Here is a 24,178-nt window from a genome sequence, read left to right as displayed (position 1 = left end):
ACTACATTTGTAAGCCTAGTACTTCTTATTCTATCGGTCTTTTGCTGAATCGCTAAGTGACAGAGATGTTGAGGGGACAAACACAGACACACAAACATATTCATACATACATACATATATATATATATATATATATATATATATATATATATATATATATATATATATATATATATATATATACGATGGACTTCTTTCAGTTTCCGTCTACCAAATCCACTCAAAAGGCTTTGGTCAGCCCGAGGCTATAGTAGAAGACACTTGCCCTAGGTGTTGTGCAGTGGGACTGAACCTGGAACAATGTTAGTGACTAGTTCATACCAACTTACTTGTTAATGCAAGAATTTCATAACTACACTTACATTTACACATTAAACATTTATTTTTCTGTGCTGGAGTAAATTCATAATTTATTGCTGTTCGTTTTGTTACCATCAATCTGGAAGGGGAACATTGTAGTAAATCTCTCCTGAAAGATGACTGATTGTATCTCATAACTTATCTGTAATGCAAATTTGCATACTTGATGCTTAAATTAAGTTAATTCTCATCTAGTCGGTGATTAATGTACTGCAATATCAATAGGTGTATCTAATTACTGACATCCCCACTTACCTTGGTTGCATACATTGTGACACAGAAAATTGTCCATTCTATGCATGATGTCATGTGAAGAACAGATATTTCTACACACACTGTCATCAACAGTACTGACTATTCTACCAATTTTGCTATATGGAGCACATAAAGACACAATTTTCAAACTTACTTTCAAATTGAAAGTGCATGTTAGCTGGACTGTCATATCATACATGTGTTCACATTTTTATAAATGCGAGTATGCATACAGACTGAAAAGTATGTACACACTGCATGTATATATACATAGGCATATACATACACTCACATGCACATGCAGACTCACTTTATATATATATATATAAACATGCACACACACACATATACACACTTGTGCACATGTTCACATACACACATGCAACTGTATATATATTTAATTGACATGCTTGGCAGTAGAATGTTGTAATCAATGCATTACATAATCTTTGCAGTTAACAAGGTTTAACATCAGAAGTCAAGAATTGTTTCCCCTACTTGTGAGGAAAAGGAAAATAGATTTAATTTTCATCATAATTTTAATGCTTACTATTCCAAACTTGCATAGGTCAAATTTGGTTTATTGAGGCAAATTTTGTATAGCCCGATGCCCTTCTTCTCACCAACCTTTACCTGTTTCCAAGTAAAGTAATATTTTCCCATGACCAAACACGTTTTCACAGAACGTTGGAAATGAATGACACTACTTGTATAACAGTGACACTCATTTACAACTATCATGTGATGTCAAGACAAAGCAACACAAATACAGACAAATAGGTAGATATCTAGCTTCTTTCAGTTTGCATATATTAAATGCGCTCACAAAGTTTTGGTTGGCCCAGGGCTATAATAGAAGATACCTAATGTGTGATGCAATGAGGATAAATCCCAAACCATGTAATTGAGAAGAAAAGTTTCAACTTCACAGCCATACCTGCACCTCTATTCCTTGATTAATAACGTTTACACCATAGTGTATAACTGATATTTGCAATAGATATGCCAGCATAGACTAGAACCCAGAAGTGACTAGTTCCAAAAGATCAAACATCTGTACAACAGATTTATATCAGTGTAAGTATAACAAGGAAAAGGGAGAGAAAAGAAAAAGGACTTTAAAACATCTGCAGTGGAATTTTGTGAGTGACAGGTCGCAGTAATGTGACGAAAATTTTGACCCCTCTTGAAATAGAAAAGTGCAACTTTGAAATCACGAAATATACAATTACAGGGCAAAACTTCGATATAAGTAGGATCACCCAATCACAGCATAAGTACTCTATTTGTTTGATGATAGAAATAAATTTCAGCTACACATCTTAATATTGGAGTACTGGATAACAAAAAAGAAGAGAGAGAGATCCGTTTTTACGAAAATACGGCTGAAGATTTGATTAAGTCTGCATGGAAGTATATCACTTGGGTTCTGTGAATCAGTAAAGATGGTTTATTGGACAGATAGTAAGTATATTATGTCTGTATATATCCATAGATCAAATTATCTCTCAATTTTATAACACCAAATAATGAGAAAGAGATTAAAAAGCAGCAAGTTGATGTGTTTTCAGTAGCTAATTATTTCTAATGGAAACGTCTCTTGTAACAATCCACAATATGATGTATTGATAGTGTGATGCTATTTACGTTCAGGTTTAATCTGTTTAAATGTAAACATTAGCAATATTCAATTTTAGAAACTATTTAGTAACATTATGCATGGTGACATTCCAGTATTTGTTGGTACTATTTAAGAAGAGCGGTCCCGGTGCGCGCATCCGCGATAGCTTGTTGTGACTAGTCAATCCTACATCGACTACCTAGCAAAGTAAATAAAAAAAAAAAGATAATTTTTTACACAAAGTAAATAAAACAAAAACACAAAGTAAAGATCGACTAGCTAGCGCGAATACGCGACTGCGCGCACCGGGACCACTCTTCTTAAATAGTATCGTATTTGTTACTATCTGTGATGGATTGTTGCAATAATAACAAATTCTCTTTGTTTTGCTCTCTTAGTATTTAGTCCCGTTTCAATCGAATTAGCTCGCTGTCAGTCTCGATATATTTTGAACATTCAGTTTGTTTATAATTATCTAGGTTTGTCTTGTATTTTGTGTGTTTATTCATTTTAATGAAACAACAACCTTAAAGCGCAGAAATGTTTTTATACATCAAAAATATTAATCTTATCAGTAAAAATGTCTGTGAAAAGCGATTGAAAACATATTTGTTCTTTATTTTTTGCATAAAAGTCACTGTATTTATAATTTGTGCATTTCGGCAATCGCCTTTTGTGTATTACTGAATATGCTTGTTTTGACTCGAAATAATGTAAACATTGAATTCGGTGATTTCCGTGACCACATGTTGTCTTGTCAATTGTCAGTAGGAAAGAGAAAGCTAATGAGTTGTGCGTGTGCGCTTGTACCTGTGTGTGTGTGTGTGTGTATGTCCTGTTTTTTTTTTTTTGTATTTATATGTTTTGGAATGTAGAAATAACACAGAGAAACAAACATGCACACACACACACTCACACACTAAGTCTTGTTGCCAGCTGAGTTGAGTATGCTTCATTGAGGAGGATTAATAAGATAAACATTTGTTACTTTCACCAGTTGGTTTCAAAGACCAACTCCACTCACATTTTTAATGCATTGTATTTCCTAAAAGTTTTGATTTGCTGATCTTGTAGGTATTATCTCTCTTGCCTGATTTTAGATCTTTTAAGTAACCTTTTGAGAGAATTTTTTGTAACTCCAGGAACAATATCAGCAAATCAAACTTTTTCAACTCACTACTTTATATATGTATGTCCTTGCCATTTGTTCGTTCAATCAGCCTACCATCTTGTTTCTAAAATCTTCATCCACACATTATATCATCCATTTACATTACAAAGCTAGAGTATTGCATCTTCCCTCTGTAGATATTTTCTTATTTTTATTCTTATAATAATAATAATAATAATAATAATAATAATTGTGTACAGTGCTCAGGTGCACTACAACTCATCTAAAGTGTATATATAATCAGGTGAAGTTTCGGCGGATTTCGGAAAGCATGAGGGCCTTAAAAGATGCAGTGTCATGGCAGTCAACAACTGACGCAGGCAGTTTATTCCATGCTTCAGCAACTCTGAGCGTGAAAAAATGTTTCCGAAAGTCATGGGAGCTGTATTGTTTTCTGACTTTGTAGGCATGTCCACGTGTGTTAGACACATGGAGATCAAAAAGGTATTCAGTGTTGTTGTTGGTGAGGTGGTTGATAACTTTGTGGGTGTTTACCAAGTCCGTCGCCAAACGCCGGAGCTTCAGTGAATCCATGCCCAGGGAAACAAGGCGCTCAGAATATGGTAGGTGTCTGATGGAGGGTATGCGTTTGGTTGCACGTCTCTGGACAGATTCCAGGAGGTCAATGTTCTGTGCAAGATAGGGGTTCCAAACTGATGATGCGAATTCCAAGTGTGGTCGTACCATAGCTGTATACAGTTTTAATTAGATGGCTGGAGAGCGGCTAACAAAAGACCTGCTGAGTGATGCCAAGACACCCTCGGCCTTCCTGACAATCTTAGAGATATGCTTTGACCAACGCAGATCACTGCTGACAGTGATGCCTAGGTCACGCTCGCAAGAGGATTTCTTGATATCAGTGTTGTGGAGGGAGTATGTGAACGCAGGGTTTTTTCTCCCAAAATGCATGGTGGTACACTTGTCCACAGCCAGTTTCAGTTGCCAGTCTGTGATCCATTGCTGCATTGTGTCTAGGTCTGATTGCAGGAAAGAGTTGTAGACATCAGGATCTGTCCTCTTGATTTCAAGGTACAGCTTGATGTCGTCTGCATATTTCAATACTGTGGCATTCTTTAAATTGGCATCTATGTCGTTAATGTATGCCACAAACAAGAGGGGGCCAAGGACAGATCCCTGTGGTACACCCGATGACATCTCATATGGTGTAGAGTGCTGTCCTAGAACTGTGACTACCTCCTTTCGGCTGAGGATGAAGGATTTCAACCAGTTAAAAAGGTCATCCCCCACACCCATTGCAGAGAGTTTCACCATAAGCCTTTTGTGTGGCACAGAGTTGAAAGCCTTAGCAAAGTCAAGGTAGACAACATCCACTCATGAGCCACTGTCAGTAATCTGAGTAATGTCCTCAAGGAACTCGACAAGCTGGTCACTGCAGCTGGAGTTAGGGACAAATCCATATTGTGAGGGTCGGATGAGACTGTGAGAGCTCCAGAAGTTCCAGAGTGTTTCTCTGACACATGATTCCATCAGTTTTGCAATACAGCTAGTGAGACTGACTGGGCGATAGTTGACAGGTGATGTGCGGTCGCCCTTTTTGAACAGAGGAATGACACTGGCAGTTTTCCACTGCTCCGGAGTAGCACCATTGTTGAGACAGTACTGGAAGAAAATAGAAAGCTGGTGTAAAAGGAAGTGCCTGCCACGTTTGAGAAGCAGGTATGTAACTCCATCGAGACCAGGGGAGGCATAGTTGCGCTTATTTTGAAGGTGACGTCGCAGCATTGCAGGTGTAAATTCCATAGTTGTTATGGAGTTTGCTGTTAGTGATGGTGAAGATGGTACATTTTGACTTTCAACAGTGAATATGTTTGCATAGCACTCGGCAATGAGTTCTGCGCATTCCTTGGGGTCGTCAGTGATCTGGTTTGTGTGAGGGTTGCGAAGAGGGCCCACTGGAGAGTGAGGTCTCTGCTTTGAGTGCACATATTTCCAGAAAACCTTGCTGTCAGGATTGGCTGCTATGCACTGTTCAAATTCAAGCACTGCTTGAGATGGTTGGAGGATTTATTCCGCTTCTTCCTGTTGGTGTCTGATTTATGCAACCTGTATTCCCGTTCAGCAGTCCGACGTTCCCTCCTGGCAAGTCGGACCGCTGAAGTTTCCCAAATTGCCCTTTTGGGGCGGTTCTTCTTTTTTTGTTTACGTGGCACTGATGCTGCACATGCTGCCCATATTGAGTCCAGGATACTCTGGAGTATAGTATTCACATCTCCAGAGTTGTAGAATTCACGCCAGTTTGGGTGCTGTAGTTCAGTGTGGTACAGGTTCCAATCTGCTCTCTTCCAATCGAAGGAAGCAGATTGGAGATGGTTCAGGTTTTTGTTGCCCGCAAGAGCCAGATTGGCGATGATCATAGCATGATCAGAGTCACCTAGAGGTTCCTCCGTAGTGCAATTGATAACCGCTTCAGGAGTTGTGGTGAAGAGCAGGTCCAAGGTGTTGTCGCCTCTTGTTGGAGAGGTGACTACTTGTGACCAGTTTGAGTCCAGTACAAGCTCAACAAAATCGTTTGCACTCTGTGGCCAATGGAAGGTCTCCCAATCGATCTCAGGATGATTGAAATCGCCTGCAATAAACACATAAGTGGCTGTTTTCCTGGCAGCAGCTCGGAGGACATTGCAAAGCTGTGTGTCCCGATGGTAATTTGGGAGACGATAAACAACGCCAAGCAGGAGTGTTGACATGGTCATACGCACGTCACAGAAAAAAACTTCTTCTTGTGATTCGTTCAAATCAGCACAAGGAATTACCAAAAAATTTGAACGAACGTAGACCATCACACCACCACCACGGCGGTTAGTGCGGTCCTTACGGAAGAGGTTGTACCCCGTAATGTTGAAAACCCCATCACAGAGTAAGGAATGCGCCCATGTTTCCGTGACAGTGATGAAGTCAGGATCAACACTTCTGACGTAGGCGTTGAACAAATGTATTTTGTTGCATAAACTGCGAGCATTTAAGGACAACGATTTGTACCCTGCTCGCAGTTTATGATGGTGTGTAGAGGATGGCAGGTTGTTCTGGCTTAGTTTCCCTGAGTTGCTGTAGTCTTTTTAATTATTGTGGGTAGAGAGCACTCAGACCAGCTGGTATCTCTCTTCCACGTTTCAGCAGTCTTGACAAATCTCCAGATTTGTCCATCTTCCCGAAGACTGAAGCTTTCCTGTAGAGCTGAGTTCCTATTCAGGGAAGCCACTACACGTAGCTTCGGACGTACTTCTGCCAATTAACCTTATTTTTATTCTTCTGCCAATTAACCTCTCTTGATAATCTTGTAGTGACGTCATATTCCAGTGTGCGCACACGCAACGTCATTCTTCAGTGTGCGTGTGCGGAACGTCCTTCTTCAGTGTGCGTGTGCGGGGTTGGAACCTTCTGGAAAGGCATAAGGAAGTTCCCACATGCGCTAGAGACTGGGGAAGAAATTCTATCGCGTTCCTTAATAGCATCGTTGACTTGAGACATGTCGATAGAAGAGAAAGGACATATTTTTAAACGTGTGATCAGCCTATTCTCCTGTCCCAGACGCTTAGGATTTGACCTGAATTTGGGTAATATTCTTACAAACTGCTGAATTTGGGTAATATTCTTACAAACGTTAAAATTCAGCCTTGCTGAGTTGAACTAAGTGGATGCCAGTATACCATCGTGCTTCATTTGTGAATAAAAGAATAAAGAATCGTATATATTTTTAAAGTTGCGTTTTGTTACCGACTGGTAGTTTCTAGAAACAAAAAGAAAGGAAATTGTGTTGCACCTGTAACGAAATGTAAATATCTTCTCTGCACTGTTTGGGTGCAAGAAGCAATCACAATCTGTTGCCTTTTAATAATCCAGATTCTACCAGTCAAAGAAACACAAAACGCAGACGTAAAAAATAGATATACTTTATTGTCTTATACCGGTGAGAAATAAGTGGTATATCTGATATCCCTTGGTTCTGGGCGCGCAAGGCTGAAAGTTAATCGCTTGTAAGATTTTACAATGTTCAGCCGCAAAAAACAGAACGGGTTAAAGATGGCCGCGGAAAAATGAAGACGATGTTGTCTGCAACAATTTGGTTAAAGTCTTCAGCCGACTGCTATCAAATACGGACAGAGAGAAATATACGTCTGCTTGTGTCAAAGGACCTCTTGTTTCTCCTTATAAAGGACCTTTTCGGGTGATTTCTCGCACGCCGAAGGTATTCAAACTTGAAATTAACTACATCTATAAAAATTAACGGTGCTTCTTGCACCCAAACAGTGCAGAGAAGATATTCACATTTCGTTACACACCCAAGTTGCACCCCAAAAGTGTAAAGAAGCAACCAGTTCCCTTTACAATCTCTTCAGTTAAATAACCTCTATGTTAACTTTTCATTGTTTTTTTACTTTATTTTCTTGTTCTTTTTTTTTTCGTAATTTATTTTCATGTTCTTTATTTTTCATTGTTTTTTACTTTAGTGTCTGTGTTAACATTGAGATGGGGATTGCTGATTCAAGAGCTACCAAGAAATTTGTCTGATTTTAAAGACAGAAGACTGACATTATCAAGAACTGTTTTTTAATCATTTGATTAATTGTTTTTATGACATTGGTTAAGTTCCTGTGAAATTGAAACTACATCTATAAAAATATTATATTCCTGTGATGTCTCTGGAAAAAACATTCCTCAAAAGAAATAGTATGACTAATAACAAAGGTACTCATATGGTTGAGAAACCATTCCACTGTGATGTCTGTGGGAAAACATTCTTTGGCAATAGCGCATTAAGTAAACATGTACGTGTGCACACTGGTGACAACCCATATCACTGTGATATCTGTGGTAAAACATTCTCTGAAAGTAGCAGATTAACCACACACATACGTATGCACACTGGGGAAAAACCATACCACTGTGATATTTGTGGAAAAAGATTCACTGATAGAAGTGGATTAACTAAACACATACGCATGCATACAGGAGAGAAACCATACCACTGTGACACCTGTGGGAAAACATTCTCTCAGAACGGTCATCTAACTCAACATATACGTATTCACACAGGTGAGAATCCATTTCATTGTGATGAATGTGGGAAAACATTCTCTGTTAGAAGTAATTTGACTGTTCACAAACGTATTCACACAGGTGAAAAACCATATCATTGTGATATTTGTGGTGAAACCTTCTCTGTGTGTAATAAGTTAACTAATCACAAACAAGTTCACACAGGAGATAAACCATTTTATTGTGATATCTGTGGAAAAACATTCTCAAACAATAGTATATTATCTAGACACCTACGCATGCACACAGGTGACAACCCATACTGCTGTGATACCTGTGGAAAAACATTCTCAAACAATAGTACATTAACTAGGCATGTACGTGTGCACACAGGTGACAACCCGTATCATTGTGAAATTTGTGGCAAAACATTCTCTCTGAATGGTCATTTAACTCAACATGTACGTATTCACACAGGTGAGAAACCATACCCCTGTGATATCTGTGGCAAAACATTCTCTGCCAGTAGCGGATTAACTAAGCATATGCGTATGCATACAGGTGAGAAACCATACCACTGTGATATCTGTGGGAAAACATTCTCTCAGAATGGTCATTTAATTCAACATGTGCGTGTTCACACTGGTGAAAATCCATTTCATTGTGATATCTGTGGTAAATCCTTCTCTCAAAAAGGTCATTTAACACTTCATGTACGTGGTCACACAGGTGAAAGACCATACAGCTGTGATATTTGTGGTAAATCATATGCTGATAATCAAAATTTAAACCGTCACAAACCTGTTCACACTGGTGTAAAACCATATCATTGTGATATCTGTGGTAAAACTTACTCTGAGAGTAGGAGCTTGACTCATCATAAAGAAAAGGCACATGGATAATAAACAATAAAAGAATAGAATTATTTTGAAAACTTATCACAAATTATTATGTCATGAAATCACAAGGGAATTTTTGTGATACAGATAATACAATGAAAATGGACAAAAATGATATTTTCATTAACATAAACTGCATATTTTTTAAAAGATTTTTTTTCCAGAATATTCTAAAACATGGTAATAGAACTGAATGTAAATTTAAACTTATCATTTATCAGGTTGAAAATTATTGTAAATACGAAGAAAATTAATGTTTTAGAATAAAACTTTATTTATATGTATAAACCTTTCTATAAGATTATTAATGATTAAAAATATATGGTAGTTATATTTTTAAATGATTCACTTTATCTACTCTGGTTACACAGACATTTGTCATCATTATATATACACATACATATACATGCACACATATAAATGCAAGCATGCATGCACACACACACTCACCACATTTGCAATGCAAAATGGGAAGTAAAGTAAAATAAAATTTTTCTTTTAACTTGATTATGTGATTAAGAAGCACTGGTTGACTAAATGCATTCTATGTAGATTTTGTTGGTAGAAATTGTGCTGCTGAAATCTGTTGTGGGTATGTGCATGTAGTGTTTGTCTCTCGCTATTTGACAAACTGTGTTGTTTTGTTTATGTCCCCACAATGTACCAGTTTGGCAAAAAGAGATTGATAGAATATGTATGAGACTTTAAAATATGTATTGTGGTTGATTTAATTGAGTAAATTCCTCAAGGATATGTCTGAGCATAGCCTCAGTCTTGTGACTGAAACAAGTAAAAAATACCAAACAATAAAATGTATTTTGGGGTATTGCACAGAATATACAGGGCAATGTATTTAGAATAGTTCCTGGCATCACTGCCGAAATTTTACATCATTGCTAGAAGAGAGCGCCGAAAGCAAAATTGGGGGGGTTATACCAAGTGGAGAAAAACAGTGAAGATCTTGCTATTATGTGCAATAGAACATTTAATAGCTATCACTATGTGTTATGATGAATACAAACAATATATCTATACACTGCATTTGTAAGCAACTGAGCACTCCCTCTAATTCAAACACACTGCTTATAAACTTATTTTAGAGGTGAAGGCAAACTGGCTCAACTAATTTGCATATTTAACAGTTTGAATACAGAGTGAGTGCACAGTTACTGATCAATATTCCAATAAGAAAGAAATGTACATAGAACTCTTTCCTCTTTTTTCTGTCCATACCAAACTGTATAGATATATTACCTTTTTTTATGTGTGCAGTAGGTTGGCTGGTTATGTAAGGTAAATTCCCCCACCAGCCAAGCTTAAACAATGGTGAAATAACTAAATAGATGAGGTGACAGTTTTGATAATCAACATTATTATCATCATCAAAATTAAAAGTCTGTGTTCTATGCTGGTATAAATTGGTCAGTTTGACAGGATCTGATGGGTTCAAAAACTGCATTGTGCTCCAGTATATGTGTTGGTATGGTTCCTACAGTTGAATTCCCTTCCCAATGTCAACCACTTATAGCATGTACTTAGTATTATTTTCATGGCACTAGCACTAGTGTGGTTACCCTCCATCCCTTTGGCTGAGTTGGCAGGACTTCAGTAGAGAGGGAGGCAGCTTCATGCTATAGGATGAAGGGAGCAGAACAGAACAGGTTTCTTGATGTTGAAGAGTTATACAGCTATTCACATTATAGAAGAGAGGATGGGAGTGGCCAGAGTAGAGCTGGAAAGAGATAAAATGAAGTTAGAGTTGACCATCAAGATACAAGGTGAACAGAAATGGATGGACACAGGAGACCATGAAGTCTGGGTGGGTAGAAGCTGTAAGAATGTAAAGATGAGAAGAGATGCGTAGGTCTGAGGAGTGACCAGTGATGGAAAAAGTGGGTAACACTAAATAATACAAAGAAACTAAGTTAAATTGTAGATATGAAGTGTATTGGAATGTGCCTTGCCAATAGAAAGAAATTTGTAATTACTGTTTAAGTAGAGAATGACAAAGGATATACTGTAAAACAATATACCTATGTAAAACCACAATACTATGGTGGGCCAGATGTGTCCAAAATGTAATGACCATGTTTATGATAATTTTGCTGTGCAAATGGTCTGAAAAAAATGTATTTGTAATGGATTCACATGTGTTCAGATGTAGAGGTGGTTAGTAAAACAACTGACAAAAAGAGAGAAGGTTTGCAGCTTCATCAAGGAATGCTGAAATGTTCAGACCGTGAGTTGTGGTTGATGTGAAAGTACTTTATAGTTTATTAGGTTGTTGAAGTTATCTTCGAAAATGACAGCGGTTGCATCATTGTCATCATTAACTGCCAGAAAGGTAAAAGAGAGACAGTAGGAAAAGAAAGTACAAATATATATGATATAATATCATCATCATCATCATCATCATCGTTTAACGTCCGTTCTCCATGCTAGCATGGGTTGGACAGTTCGACCGGGGATCTGGGAAGCCAGAAGGCTGCACCAGGCTCCAGTCTTATCTGGCAGTGTTTCTACAGCTGGATGCCCTTCCTAACGCCAACCACTCCGTGAGTGTAGTGGGTGCTTTTTACGTGCCACCTGCACAGGTGCCAGGCGAGGCTGGCAACGGCCACGGTCGGATTGGTGTATTTTATGTGCCACCGGCACGGAAGCCAGACAAGGCGGTGCTGGCATCGGCCACGAGTCGGATGGTGCTTTTTACGTACCACCAGACCAGGGATCCTGGCTGGTTCAATTTGATTTCGATTTCGCTTGCCCCAACATGTCTTCGCAAGCAAGGGGGTTGGCATGGGTGCCTGTCGTACGGTCAGATTGGTGTATTTTACGTGCCACTGGCACGGAAGCCAGTGGAGGCGGCGCTGGCATCGGCCACGAGTCGGATAGTGCTTTTTACGTACCACCAGACCAGGGATCCTGGATGGTTCAATTCGATTTTGACTTCGATTTCGCTTGCCCCAACATGTCTTCGCAAGCATATATACATATATGAATATCATCATCATCATTTAACGTCCGCTTTCCATGCTAGCATGGGTTGGACTGTATAGATATTTTGGGCCTTACAGGTAGGTAGGTAGGCAGGCAGGTAAAGAGAGACAAACAGACAGAATTGACATATAAAGAAATATATAAAAAATAATCAGATAGCAGTAGCAGTATCATTTTCTTTTCTGCCAGGTTGGCATGAGTTGGACATATCTTTTATGTCTATATTAATAAAAGCAAAATTTTGTCTCTGGGATCCTTGTATCTCAGTCTACATTTGCTCTACATAGACATATTATATCTCTTTGGAATCAGGATGATCCTGGGATTGAAAATCTGCCCTTCGTTTGGTTCTTGAACACCCAATATTAGGATCTGATTTAAAAGCATTTGGGTTGCTATTTCTAGCAGGTAAAGCTTGGATGATTCACACCACCTTCATAAATGACATTTACTTCGTTAATTTTATGTTAAGATAAGAACTTTGGGACAAATTGGTCAGTGGCTGTAATTCAACTTGGAACTGGAACAATAGAATGACTACATTACAGAATTAATGCTCATCCATCCTTAATCTCTAATCAAACACCACTACGACATATAGTCATGTTATTTAGCTCTCTTTAGTTTTGGGTTGCAAGCCCAATTGGCCCTCTGCTGGAGCTAGATTAAAAGTCCACATGGAGAGTGGTTTTTAAGCTAGTTTTTTTATAATTGTATGTCAATTGATTTGTGAAATTTAATCACCTCACATTTAACCACTTCATTCTAATGTTTCAAAAGTCTAGTTTATAATTTTAATGCTCAACTAATTTGCACCTCTAACAGATCACACATTAGATGCAGTGAATCTTCCATATTTAACAATTGTGTTTCATTATCAGGCATCATATTTTTATACAAGTTGTTCAGACTTCAATTCAGATACAGCTGTTGACATCTGATTCATCTCATTTCCTGTCAATCAGCCACTCACTTTACAGCATTTTTATTACTTAATCTTTAGGTGAAGAGACAGTATCCATCATTTTTCCCAGTAGCTCTAAAACTGGTTTGTGTAGGGGAAAGTTATCTGAAGACAAGAGACCTGATCTGAATGTTTACTATAAAGTGATTCTCCACTAAAAGCATTCAAAATCTATATGGTGATGTTTAACTAGATGACAGATTAAGTCTACAATTCTAGAACTGAAATGGTCCCTTTGATAAGCTTCTATGCAGTATCCATTGACCAAAATATCACTCATCTCTCTCTCACTCTCTCTACCCCAGCTGGGGAAACCATTTCTCTACTCTGCAGCGTGATATTTGTTCCTTTCCCTCTATCATGCCTTTAATTCCCTCCTTGCTCAGTTGAGGGGTCTTGTATTATGAGTTACTTGGTAACATCATTAGTGCCAGTGCTATAAAAAAAAGTATCCTGTACACTCTATAAAGTAGATGGCATTAGGAAGGGTATACAACCATTGAAACCACACTAAATCAGACATTACAGCTTAGGACAGTTCTCTGACTCATTGATTTCTGTTGAGTCATCTCGTCTACGCCAGCTTGGAAAACAAACTTATAACGATGATAATTATGATGATGAAGGTTTTGGTCATTCCAAAGTTAAGATGCTTATCCAAGATGACATGTAGTGAGATTAAACTCGAAACCCTATGAAATAAGGTAGAAGATTGGCCTACAATGTTGACCTCCATGATTCTCTTTCTGCTTTCACTTATAATCTTCAGTGGCAACATCAACAGCATATGGAAGGACTTTCTGCTTTATGTGTTATAAAAGAAGAGGAGGAAGGTACCGTATTAAAATTCATCTACAAATTAAATTCAATATTGAAATCATTTCCAATACACACTTTTGCTAACACTATTCTTTTAGTGCAAAATACCATATTTCATGTAAAAAAACTAAATTTTTAATCATGTGGAATAATAAATCCGAATGAAAACGAAAGTCATCAACATTAATGAAAATTACTCTCAAAACGGGGAAGGGTGAGAACTCTTAAACACGCACAATTCATTGCGTTCATCTGTTGCAGGCATACCAGCTTCTATTCTAATAAGCATATATCCATCACCTCTGCTCACTAAAATGTCTCACTACCTGTGTGCTGTGTAAGCTTCTGTTAGTTCACTTCTAGCTTAAAATAGAATAACTATTTGAGCAAATTTTTTATAATTCACAATAAAATTATAGTGACATTTTGTAACTGTTGAAGACAGAAGTCAATTATCAAATGTGGGGTTGGAATGCGAGTCAGTGGGTCAGATGAATGATATTTTCAACAGCAAATTCCTTGAGAATAAAACCAAAAGTTGGCAATAAGTATATAAAGAGTTTTTAATGTTAAATGTTTCTTATACAACTTCTTTCGTATCGTCAGTTTCCTGTGCTTACATGTAAAACGAAAATAACTTAAGTCATTAACTGATATCGATTTTTCTTCATACTGGAGAATTTTAAAGATAACTAAGTTATTATGTACACCTTGACTATATTGTTTATCAATTTTAGTAAAATAAATGTTATGGTTGATCGAAATGTAACAGTCTTTATATTTAGATTATATAGAAATTGAATTTTATGTACAGTGTTTCCTGCATCAATATACTGATTATTATTGTGGAAAATAATTTAAAAAAAACGTTTTTACGAAAGTACGGCTCATGAATTAATGTCATTTAGTTTTGTTTAAAAGAATATCAGTTTGTTGTGCTATCCGTGAAGTTTGTTTTGTCAGAGGTAGAAATAGTAACTGAAAATGTATCAACAGACCGATATAGTTGGAAAGAAAACAGTAAGTTGATGTATTGTTAGTCGCCAATTATTGAATATGATATTTTAGTATTTCTAGTGCAAAATCCTTTGTTTTAACAAACCACAATATATAAACACCTCACGGTGATGCAGGTGTCATCTCTATTTACAAGTGAAACATCAGTGATGCTTACTTTTAGAAGTCATTTACCAGTATGGTAACATTAAAGTATTTGTTATTAATTGTAACATATTTTCCATTGGTTTTGTCTCTCTCTGTCTTCTGATTTTTGTTACAATCACAGTTTGTACTCAGTGTTCATATATTTTATATATCTGAGTAGTTTCTCTTCTGACGATGTCTCTGTATCAATTAATATGAATACATACGTTTACTTTTTGTTCAGTGTGCTTATTAAATTCACTTTAATATATGGCAGTAAAATATAATTAAAAACATTTATTTTTTGTTGGTGTTTGTAGTTCCTTTTCTCTCCAGCCTCTGTTCAAATGTGTATTTCGTAATATATTCTTTTACTTGTTTCATTTATTAGACTGCGGCCGTGCAGGAAACCGCTTGGAAGAATTTTTAGTCGAACGAATCGACACCTGTACTTGTTTTTACTTTTTTTAAGCCCGGTATTTATTTTATCGGAATCTTTTCCCCACCTGCTAATTACCAGGACGTAAACACACCGACAATGGTTGTTGGGGACAAAAACAGATACATAGATATATACGTACATATAAAGTAAACATAAATGATATTCAAAATATACGACAGCTGTTCCAGTAGAATTTTATTAATGCATTCATTGAAGATTACATAACACATAATCCACCATCATCAAGTAAAATTGTTAACAGGTGAGATTTCTTACATCGATCTGAACAAATCTAACGTCTGTTGGATCAGTGGTTCATTCAAACTTAACCCTGTCACGCCGTATTCCTGCAATAGCAGAAATAGGTTAAATTTTATTTCTGCCATATTTTCAGTAAAGCGGTAATGGACAACACATGCAGAGAAATAAGATGCAGCCAATTCTGTCCTTTAGTTTACCTACAATCATTATTCTTGAGCAATATATGGAACTATTAATTTTTATGCTCAGGAGCCCAAGTGGAAGGTAAAGTTAAACACTAGTGCCCTGGTCTGAGAAGGTTAACTTTTGAATATAAAGGATAATTAGAGGTTATGGCTTAAAACAGGCCAATAAGAAGCAAAGAGATCAAACACCCATAGTTTGGAGTATATCTCTATGCATGTGTGTATATATATATATATATATATACACGTGTATATCTATTGTGCGTAAGTTGGATAGATTAGGGCAAAAGTTGATGACAGGTACAACTGCATATATAGCCAAACAGTTACTATTGAATTGTTACCCTTTGAATAGACCATATTCCATGCAGACATTCAAATTGCCTGCAATAATATCAACCCACCTGGAAAATGAATTGCTTTGATTCCTTTAGTTATTTATTAACAGTGTTTCACAGCTGGTTGTTGGTATCTTCTGAATTTACAATAGTAATGAGAATTGGTTTGTTAACATAAATTTATATATGTCTTATTAAGATATTATAATTACACTTTGGCTGAAAAAATATCTCTGAGATATTTGTTCTAAGATATTTTTTCAGACTAATATGGCTTTATCGGTAATGTAAATTACAAAAGAAGACTGAAACAGATGTGTCTCTATTTTCCTATACAACCCAATGTATAAATTTGTTCATATACTTAGATTTTTCCATTTTTACTCCTGTATGCTTCGCTAATGAGGCCATGATCAGATCAAAATATACCAGGAGTTGTTGCCTATACATGCCATAATTAATAAAATTATATTAGTCATTGATTAATATTGTTTTATTCTCATTTAATAATCATTTCTAGTTATAGTTTTTTTTTTTTAGTGTTTCTTGCATCAAATGTGATAGAACTGACTGAATTATTACTTTTCATGCAGATCTATGTTCATAAATGATCTATTTGTAAATACATTTATGAAAAAACATTCTACTCTTCTTTCTACACCAGCATATTTATTATCTCCTTTCCAAAGTCCTCATCCAAATATCACATCTTCCATTTACACATATTCATACTATTGTGTCTTTCTTCTGTACATATCATTTCAGTATCTCTAGTCAAGATTTACCTTCAAAATAACCTTTGTGTCAACTTTCCATTGTCCATTTCACCTTATGTTATTTATTTCAGGGTTTGTGGCAACATTGCCAATTCACGAAATTTGTCAGATTTTGAAAACAGAAGACTGACATTATCAAGAATACAAGTAACTGTTCTCTGTAACCTAAAGCAGCAATGAAGTTTATAAACAAATTATAATTAAAAAAATAATTTTAAAAAAATGACGATTCTCTTGGTTTATCTAGGTGTCTCTTAAGAACTAAAATCAGTTTACTGGTGCCTTTTAATTCCAAGATTAGACTCTAGGAAAAAAAACCAAAAAACTGTCCAAATAAAATATCATGAAACTGTTTCTGTATGATTGAGACATCATCTGTCTTTATAAGATATCACTTTTTAGAAAAGAAAATACATTGCAACTTCAATATTTATTAAGTGTATTCAAGCACTTTAGTATTCTCCATGGAGGTATTTGACAATTACAGAATATTTGTATAGTAATTATGGAGAATAAATTGTGCGAGAGTCTGGCTTGTGATCAAACACAGCCTGAATCTAGCGACATATCTTATCAGAGATATGAAGATACAGAGAAGATATCAGATTACTTTGACAATGATATGAAAACGTTCACGCAATCTGATACCTTATTTAAGCAAAAATTGCTTCATAAAAGCTCAAGGCTTAAATATTTAAAAATTTATAGTAAAACAATTGCTAAAACTAGCTCTTTGTCATTTCATAAAAATGTTCAGAAGGATAAGAAAGTTTATCAATGCATAATCTGTGACAAAACTTTCTTTGACAGCAGTAATTTGACCAAGCATAAGCGTATTCATACGGGTGAAAAACCATACCACTGTGATATTTGTGGGAGAGCATTCTCTCAGCAAGGTCATTTGACTACACACAAATATACTCACTCAGGTGAGAAACCATATCATTGTGATATCTGTGGCAAAAGATTCTCTCAAAGTGATAAATTAACTCTTCACAAACGAACCCACACAGGAGAGAAACCATATCAATGTGGTGTTTGTGCTAAAACATTTTCACGAAGGTCTTATCTGAAAAGACACAAATACATTCACACAAGGGAAAAACCATATAGCTGTGATGTCTGTGGGAAAACATTCTCTCAGAGAGGCAATATGACTGTTCACAAACGTACTCACACTGGTGAGAAGCCATACCACTGTGATATATGTGAGAAAACATTCTCGGAATATAATAAACTGACTCGTCACAAACAAGTTCACACAGGAGAGAAACCATACCACTGTGATGTCTGTGGGAAAACATTCTCTGAGAGTACTGGATTAACTAGACATATACGCATGCATACTGGTGAGAAACCATACCACTGTGATATCTGTGGGAAAACATTCTCTCAGAATGGTCATTTAACTCAACATGTTCGTATTCACACTGGTGAAAATCCATACCACTGTCATATCTGTAGTAAAACATTTTCTCAGAGAGGTCATTTAAAACTTCATGTACGTGGTCACACAGGTGAAAGACCATTCAGCTGTGATATTTGTGGTAAGGCATATGCTGATAATCAAAGTTTAACCCGTCACAAACCTGTTCATGCACGCAAATAAGAAACTTATGAAATCAGGACAAAATATCCATTAAGTATGGTAGCTTTACTGATCATAAATCAAATGTCATGGAACATCATGAAAATTGGCTGAAAGTAAAGTTTATATAATGTTATATTACTTGAAGTATTTGAGAATATTTTGTAACATTTTTAAAGAAAATTGTATGTCTCAGTGTTGTAATATTTACTATTGTTAACTTTCTATAACACTGTTTTATCAGATACCAGCCAAAATGTTTATTTGGTTGAGAAAAGTTTCAATAAAATATTCACACACAATATATTAAAATTAATTTCATTGATTTGTTATGTTACCTTATTGTGTTATTTTTATGTCTCTCAAACTTGAAAAATCTCATATTTGAGAAATTTCTGGTGTCAGGTTCTCTCAAACTGGATATTTTATTTTTTTTTTTTTCTGGGATGTCCTGGAAAAATGTTAAATAAAATTGATGTGATAATGGAACTGACTGTTTGTCAATGTATCTGGTTTAATGTCAGTTACAAATGAGGTGTTCAAATATTATATAATTATATTTTATATAAATGTGTAAAATTGTTCACAATTTACCTTAGATTAACATCAAACTTAATTTGGTTTCACAGACATTTGTCACTATGTTTATTGATGCTGTTGACAGTTGTATTTTTGTGATTTAAAATTTTTGTTATTATATATTTCTGTTGAAATACATTGTCTTTGTTTCAGTTGATTTTGAAAATAAAAAAAATAGTAAAATAACTTTGTCATTATTAAGCTGGTGTTTGAAACAAATTAATATGGAATTTCTATGGAAAGTTTTAATTTAGATCACTTTAAAACATAAAGTTTGAATCATGGAACCAGAGGCAGCCTCAGGTAGGTTGGTGTCAAAAGAGTTAAGATATAAATTATGAGGAGAGCCATGACTAACTAAAATTTTGATACTTGAAAGATACAGAATATAGTGTATATGTAGGCATTCATCAAGGTTTATTATTGTCAATGACAGACTTCAGATATGGTTACAATATATGATGTCCCTATATGTTGATAATCTAATTCATTGTTTAGGTTGGGTAGGGGGTGATCTAAAGATCAGTGGCCTTATTAGTATGTAGTGATGGCTGCGGTATCAACAATTAGTAACTGCATAAGCATGCAGGTTTTAGTAAACTAGCAACATCCATGGAAGTCCCACAGTTTTGTTGAAAACTGAAAGACTGAAGTTTACAGAGACCCATGAAGTGTATAATTTCTTTTGAAACTGCATTTGTTGCTGTGATGTTTGTTTCTTGAGGTAGAGTAAAGTTTCAAAGTCATTTTTAAAAAAAGTATAAATCATCTTTGAAAATTATATTTGTTATACCCATCTCAATTTATCTTTCTTCTAATTTCTTATTTTTATCTTTACATCCTGAGTAAATATACTCTAGGAAGTGTTATATATAATATTCTGTTAAAAAATATTAGTTCACTTCTCTTTGTCTTTCCATTATGACTAAAATGATTAAGAAATAATAATCAAACACTTTAAATAATCTTAACTGTGTAACTATGCAATGAAATTAAAGATGTTAATTCTACTATTGTATGACTATGTTGATAATGCTTTAATAAAATTTTGATATATTGTACATCTTTCCTTTCATATCAAAAAAGGGCATAAGACTGGACTTGAACATACACTCCCCTTGAATGAAGTATAGCAGCTGTCCTACAGTGAATTCTTAAAAAAACCTTGCACATACACACATGCACGCACACTTGACACATACATATATATTTATGTATGTATGTATTTATTTCACATTGAAATAATTTGCAAATAATTTAAATGCTGTTTATAACAGTATTGGCCACCTCATTGATTTTGTTCCATAGTTTAGTAGAAATATAAATTTTTGTGGGCATAGTAGATTGTCTTTGATTTTATTTCATAGTTAAACAAAACATACATCATCCCTAGCAGAATGATATTACAGATAAGATTTACAGATTAGTAACCTGTGTGTGTATCCATTCATGTGAATTTGTATAAACTGTACGCATCCAAAAAGTTCTGTATAAACTGTGTCCACATATATGATGTGATGACCCAGCTAATGCAATCCATTGGAACAGAATTAACCTACATGGTTTAGGTTTCAGCTACAAAAGGTATTACCAAAAATCTCTGCCTAATGAGACAATAACAGAAAAATTACTTAGCAAGGAGTAAGCCCTCGTACCTACCATACAATGACCTGGATAAGTTCTTTGACAAGGTTCCACTTTCTGTAATCTGGATTTTGCTAAGGGAACTAGGAGTAGTAAACAATAACAATATTGAAAGAAAAATAAGAGTAATCTGTCATTTTTAAGTCATGAATTGTTTTATTGTTAAAGGTGGAAATGATGGGTTCAAGGAAAAGAAATACAGACACCATTGGCAAATGTGAATTATGTTGTAACCTGATTCTGTAAGACAATGTTCTGCTCATGTTAGGGATTTAGTTGGGTAGCTTATTTATATGTAGATATGAATGCATGTGTCTCCTACCATTTTTTAGATGAGTAGCAATTACAGTTGTTTACATTGTCCAATGGTCAATAACCTCTGATGGGATACATAACTGAGTTTGTTTCTCTCTTGTCTGTCTGTAACTGAGAAACCATCTGACTATCTGTCATTCCTCTCTTCATATAAAAACTCAGCTAAATCAAAGCTTGATGGATTTTCAATCAACAGATTGTTAGTATTTTTGCTGATGTCAGTCAGTAAATTTGATGTGTAGTTATTGACCATCATAAGTTTTTTTAAAACTTCATCACACAATTTGAAAAATTCTGTTTCCACTTACATAAATCTTCTTCTAATTGAAGAATAAGTAGTTTGAACTCAAGTTGAGGCAGATGCTTGCTACAAGTAGATGAATGGCTTGTGATCACCATGAAACCTATATAGAGAAGTGACGTCAGCAAGATGAGAGTTATGAGTACAATGACAAACTTAACATGTGAGTAGAGGTCTACTAAGGTTTACTCCTCACCCTACCTCTTATTTACTTAGTCTTTTAAGGTTGTAAACAGAGAAGTTTAAGATAGTCTCTGTAGGAACTGTATATGTTAACTTAATTCATATAGCTGAATCTGCCATAAATTTAAAGAAGGAATGCCAGAGATAGAAGCAAAACTCAGAATCAATTGGCCTCAAAGTAAACTTAACAAAAACTTAAGATTTTAGAAAACAGGATTCTACAACCACCAAGATAGAAGGAGCCTACCAGGCTTGATGGGAATTAAAGGAGCCAGTAAAAATTTCATACAGTGTACTAAGTGTAAAGTATGGATGTAAATATGATGTTGTGACAGTATACTCGAATAAAGTATGAAACCATCCATCATCATCATCAATATCATTACATCACCACTACCACTATCATCAAACATCTGTTTTCCATGCTGGCAAGAATATGATGGTTTGACAGGAACAGGCAAGTCAGAAGACTACCCAAGCTCTGCTGTCTGTTTTGGCATGATTTCTATGGTTGGATGCCCTTCCTAACATAACGACTTCAGAGTGTACTGGATGCTTTTTATATGGCACAAACTGCAGTGAAGAGAGAGAGAGAGAATGAGTGGGTGACTAAGTTTATTTACCTAAATATTGAATAGGTAACAATCTATCATAATTATATATATGATCATCATCACCATTATTGTTTAACGTCTGCTTTCCATTCTGGCATGTGTTGATCGGTTTGACTGAGGAGTGGCAAGCCAGGAAAATCTATTCGGGATTATATATATTTTATCCAGTGATTTTAAGAGGTAGGAAAAAGATATTTTGTTAATATTTTACTTCATTTCACTCATATATGCAAAAACTCTAACGTGTTTTTTTTTAAAGATGAATTTATTGTCTACCTCTCCACACTTCGTTACCACTAACTTCTCTAACCTCTACATCTTTACTTATTCATTTCAAACTTCTTTGAATTTTCAATCTAACGTAATCCACACTCTCCCGAAAACATATTTCTGCTAAATGCTATCTAAAATTATGGGCAGAGAAAGAAATAGCAAAAAATATTTGAAAATGGGGGTGAAATTTCCGAGGGTTCCACCCACCCCGTTTTCCGGACCCAAAAAAAAGGGTTTTCTAACATATTAGGAGGTCACCTGAATAAATTCAATGTAAAAAAAATTCCAATGATTTCGGGATAGAGGGTGAGATCCGGTTTCCCACCCACCTCTTTTTTCCGAACAAAAATAAGGGGTTTGCAGCATATTATGAGGTCAGGGTACTTGATTCCATGCAAAAAAATCTGAGTTTTTTTTCTTAGTGAAAATCGTGCAGATAGAAAGATCAATGGGAGTGGGGAGTGAAATTTCCGAGGCTCCCACCTCACCTAACCCCATTTTCCCGACCCAAAAATGGGTTTTGTAGCATACTAGGAGATCACCGGGATCTTTTCCTTTTGAACGGCACATGTCAATACAATTTCTAGTTAACTAAACACTTTAAAACTTCGTATACTGGTAGAATGTGTCAAAATAAAACATTTTTTCCTCTTGGCTTTCTTGAGAAAATTATAATTTGTTTGTTTAACATAGTTTAAATTTTCGAATTTTAACCAATGAATTGCCTCTAGTGAGCTAAAATCATTTGCTGCGTCTAAAACTACCAGTATACGAAGTTTTAAAGTGTTTAGTTAACTAGAAATTGTGTTGACCTGTGCCGTTCAAAAGGAAAAGATCCGATCACTGGATTCATTCAACGGAAAAAAAAAAATTCTAATGACTCCGGGATATGCTGGGGGCGGTTCTCCATCCCCACTTTTCCGAACAAAAACAAGGAGTTTGTAGCTTATTAGGAGGTCAAGGTACTTGATTCCATGCAAAAAATCCGAGTATTTTTTTTCTTAGAGAAAATCGTGCGAGTGAAAGAATCAAATATTACCCTTGTTTCCACGCAAAAAATCCGCAGTTATTTTTTTTTCTTAGTGGAACGCGTGTGGGTGTATTTCCCAAAATTTACCGAATCTTCTACGTTATTGAACGAAACAAACATATACTTATCCGGATCCCTAGCCTAGGACATTCAGTCTTCCAACCGTAATAGGGGCGCATAAGATGCAGGACAACTTTTTTCATACATTTAAAAATTGGAAAGGAAAGCGCATGTTTTATGCCAGCAAATAGTTATTGAAAGAGAAATCCTTTTACGAAAATACGGCTGATAGATAGCTGCTTAAAACTACGGAAGTGTGTCCAAATTTTGTCGCACAACAGTTAATGTCTAGGTCTGTTCATCCCTGTATTATTTGTACCAAATTTTGAGAAAAGACAGAAAGAAAACTTTATTGAATGTAAGGT

The 24,178-nt window shown here is 35.6% G+C and overlaps 2 protein-coding genes across 4 annotated transcripts in view; both read left to right on the top strand.

The window, feature by feature from the left end:
• Positions 1-1,379: 1,379 nt before the first annotated feature.
• On the top strand, positions 1,380-20,328 carry LOC115214076 (zinc finger protein 271-like). The gene is made up of 3 exons (XM_036504346.1): positions 1,380-2,079; positions 7,874-9,028; positions 18,389-20,328. Exons 2-3 carry the CDS (start codon positions 8,060-8,062, stop codon positions 18,833-18,835), a joined length of 1,416 nt encoding a protein of 471 aa, XP_036360239.1. The 5' UTR covers positions 1,380-2,079; positions 7,874-8,059; the 3' UTR covers positions 18,836-20,328.
• Positions 14,815-24,178, top strand: part of LOC115214043 (zinc finger protein 239-like) — a 26,648-nt gene continuing 17,284 nt past the window's right edge. Inside the window, exons 1-3 of one of the 3 annotated variants that reach the window (XM_036504358.1) lie at positions 14,815-15,101; positions 17,298-17,681; positions 18,932-18,935. The gene's annotated coding sequence lies outside the window, so the exon portion shown is untranslated. Of the gene's footprint in view, positions 15,102-17,297; positions 17,682-18,931; positions 18,936-22,390; positions 22,631-23,992; positions 24,172-24,178 lie in introns of those variants that run through there. The other 2 variants (XM_029783071.2, XM_029783070.2) reach the window with 2 other exon arrangements.

This window comes from Octopus sinensis, linkage group LG7 (assembly GCF_006345805.1).
Source record: "Octopus sinensis linkage group LG7, ASM634580v1, whole genome shotgun sequence".
In the NCBI taxonomy this organism is placed as follows: domain Eukaryota; kingdom Metazoa; phylum Mollusca; class Cephalopoda; order Octopoda; family Octopodidae; genus Octopus; species Octopus sinensis.
This window is presented reverse-complemented; position numbering and strand designations above follow the sequence as displayed.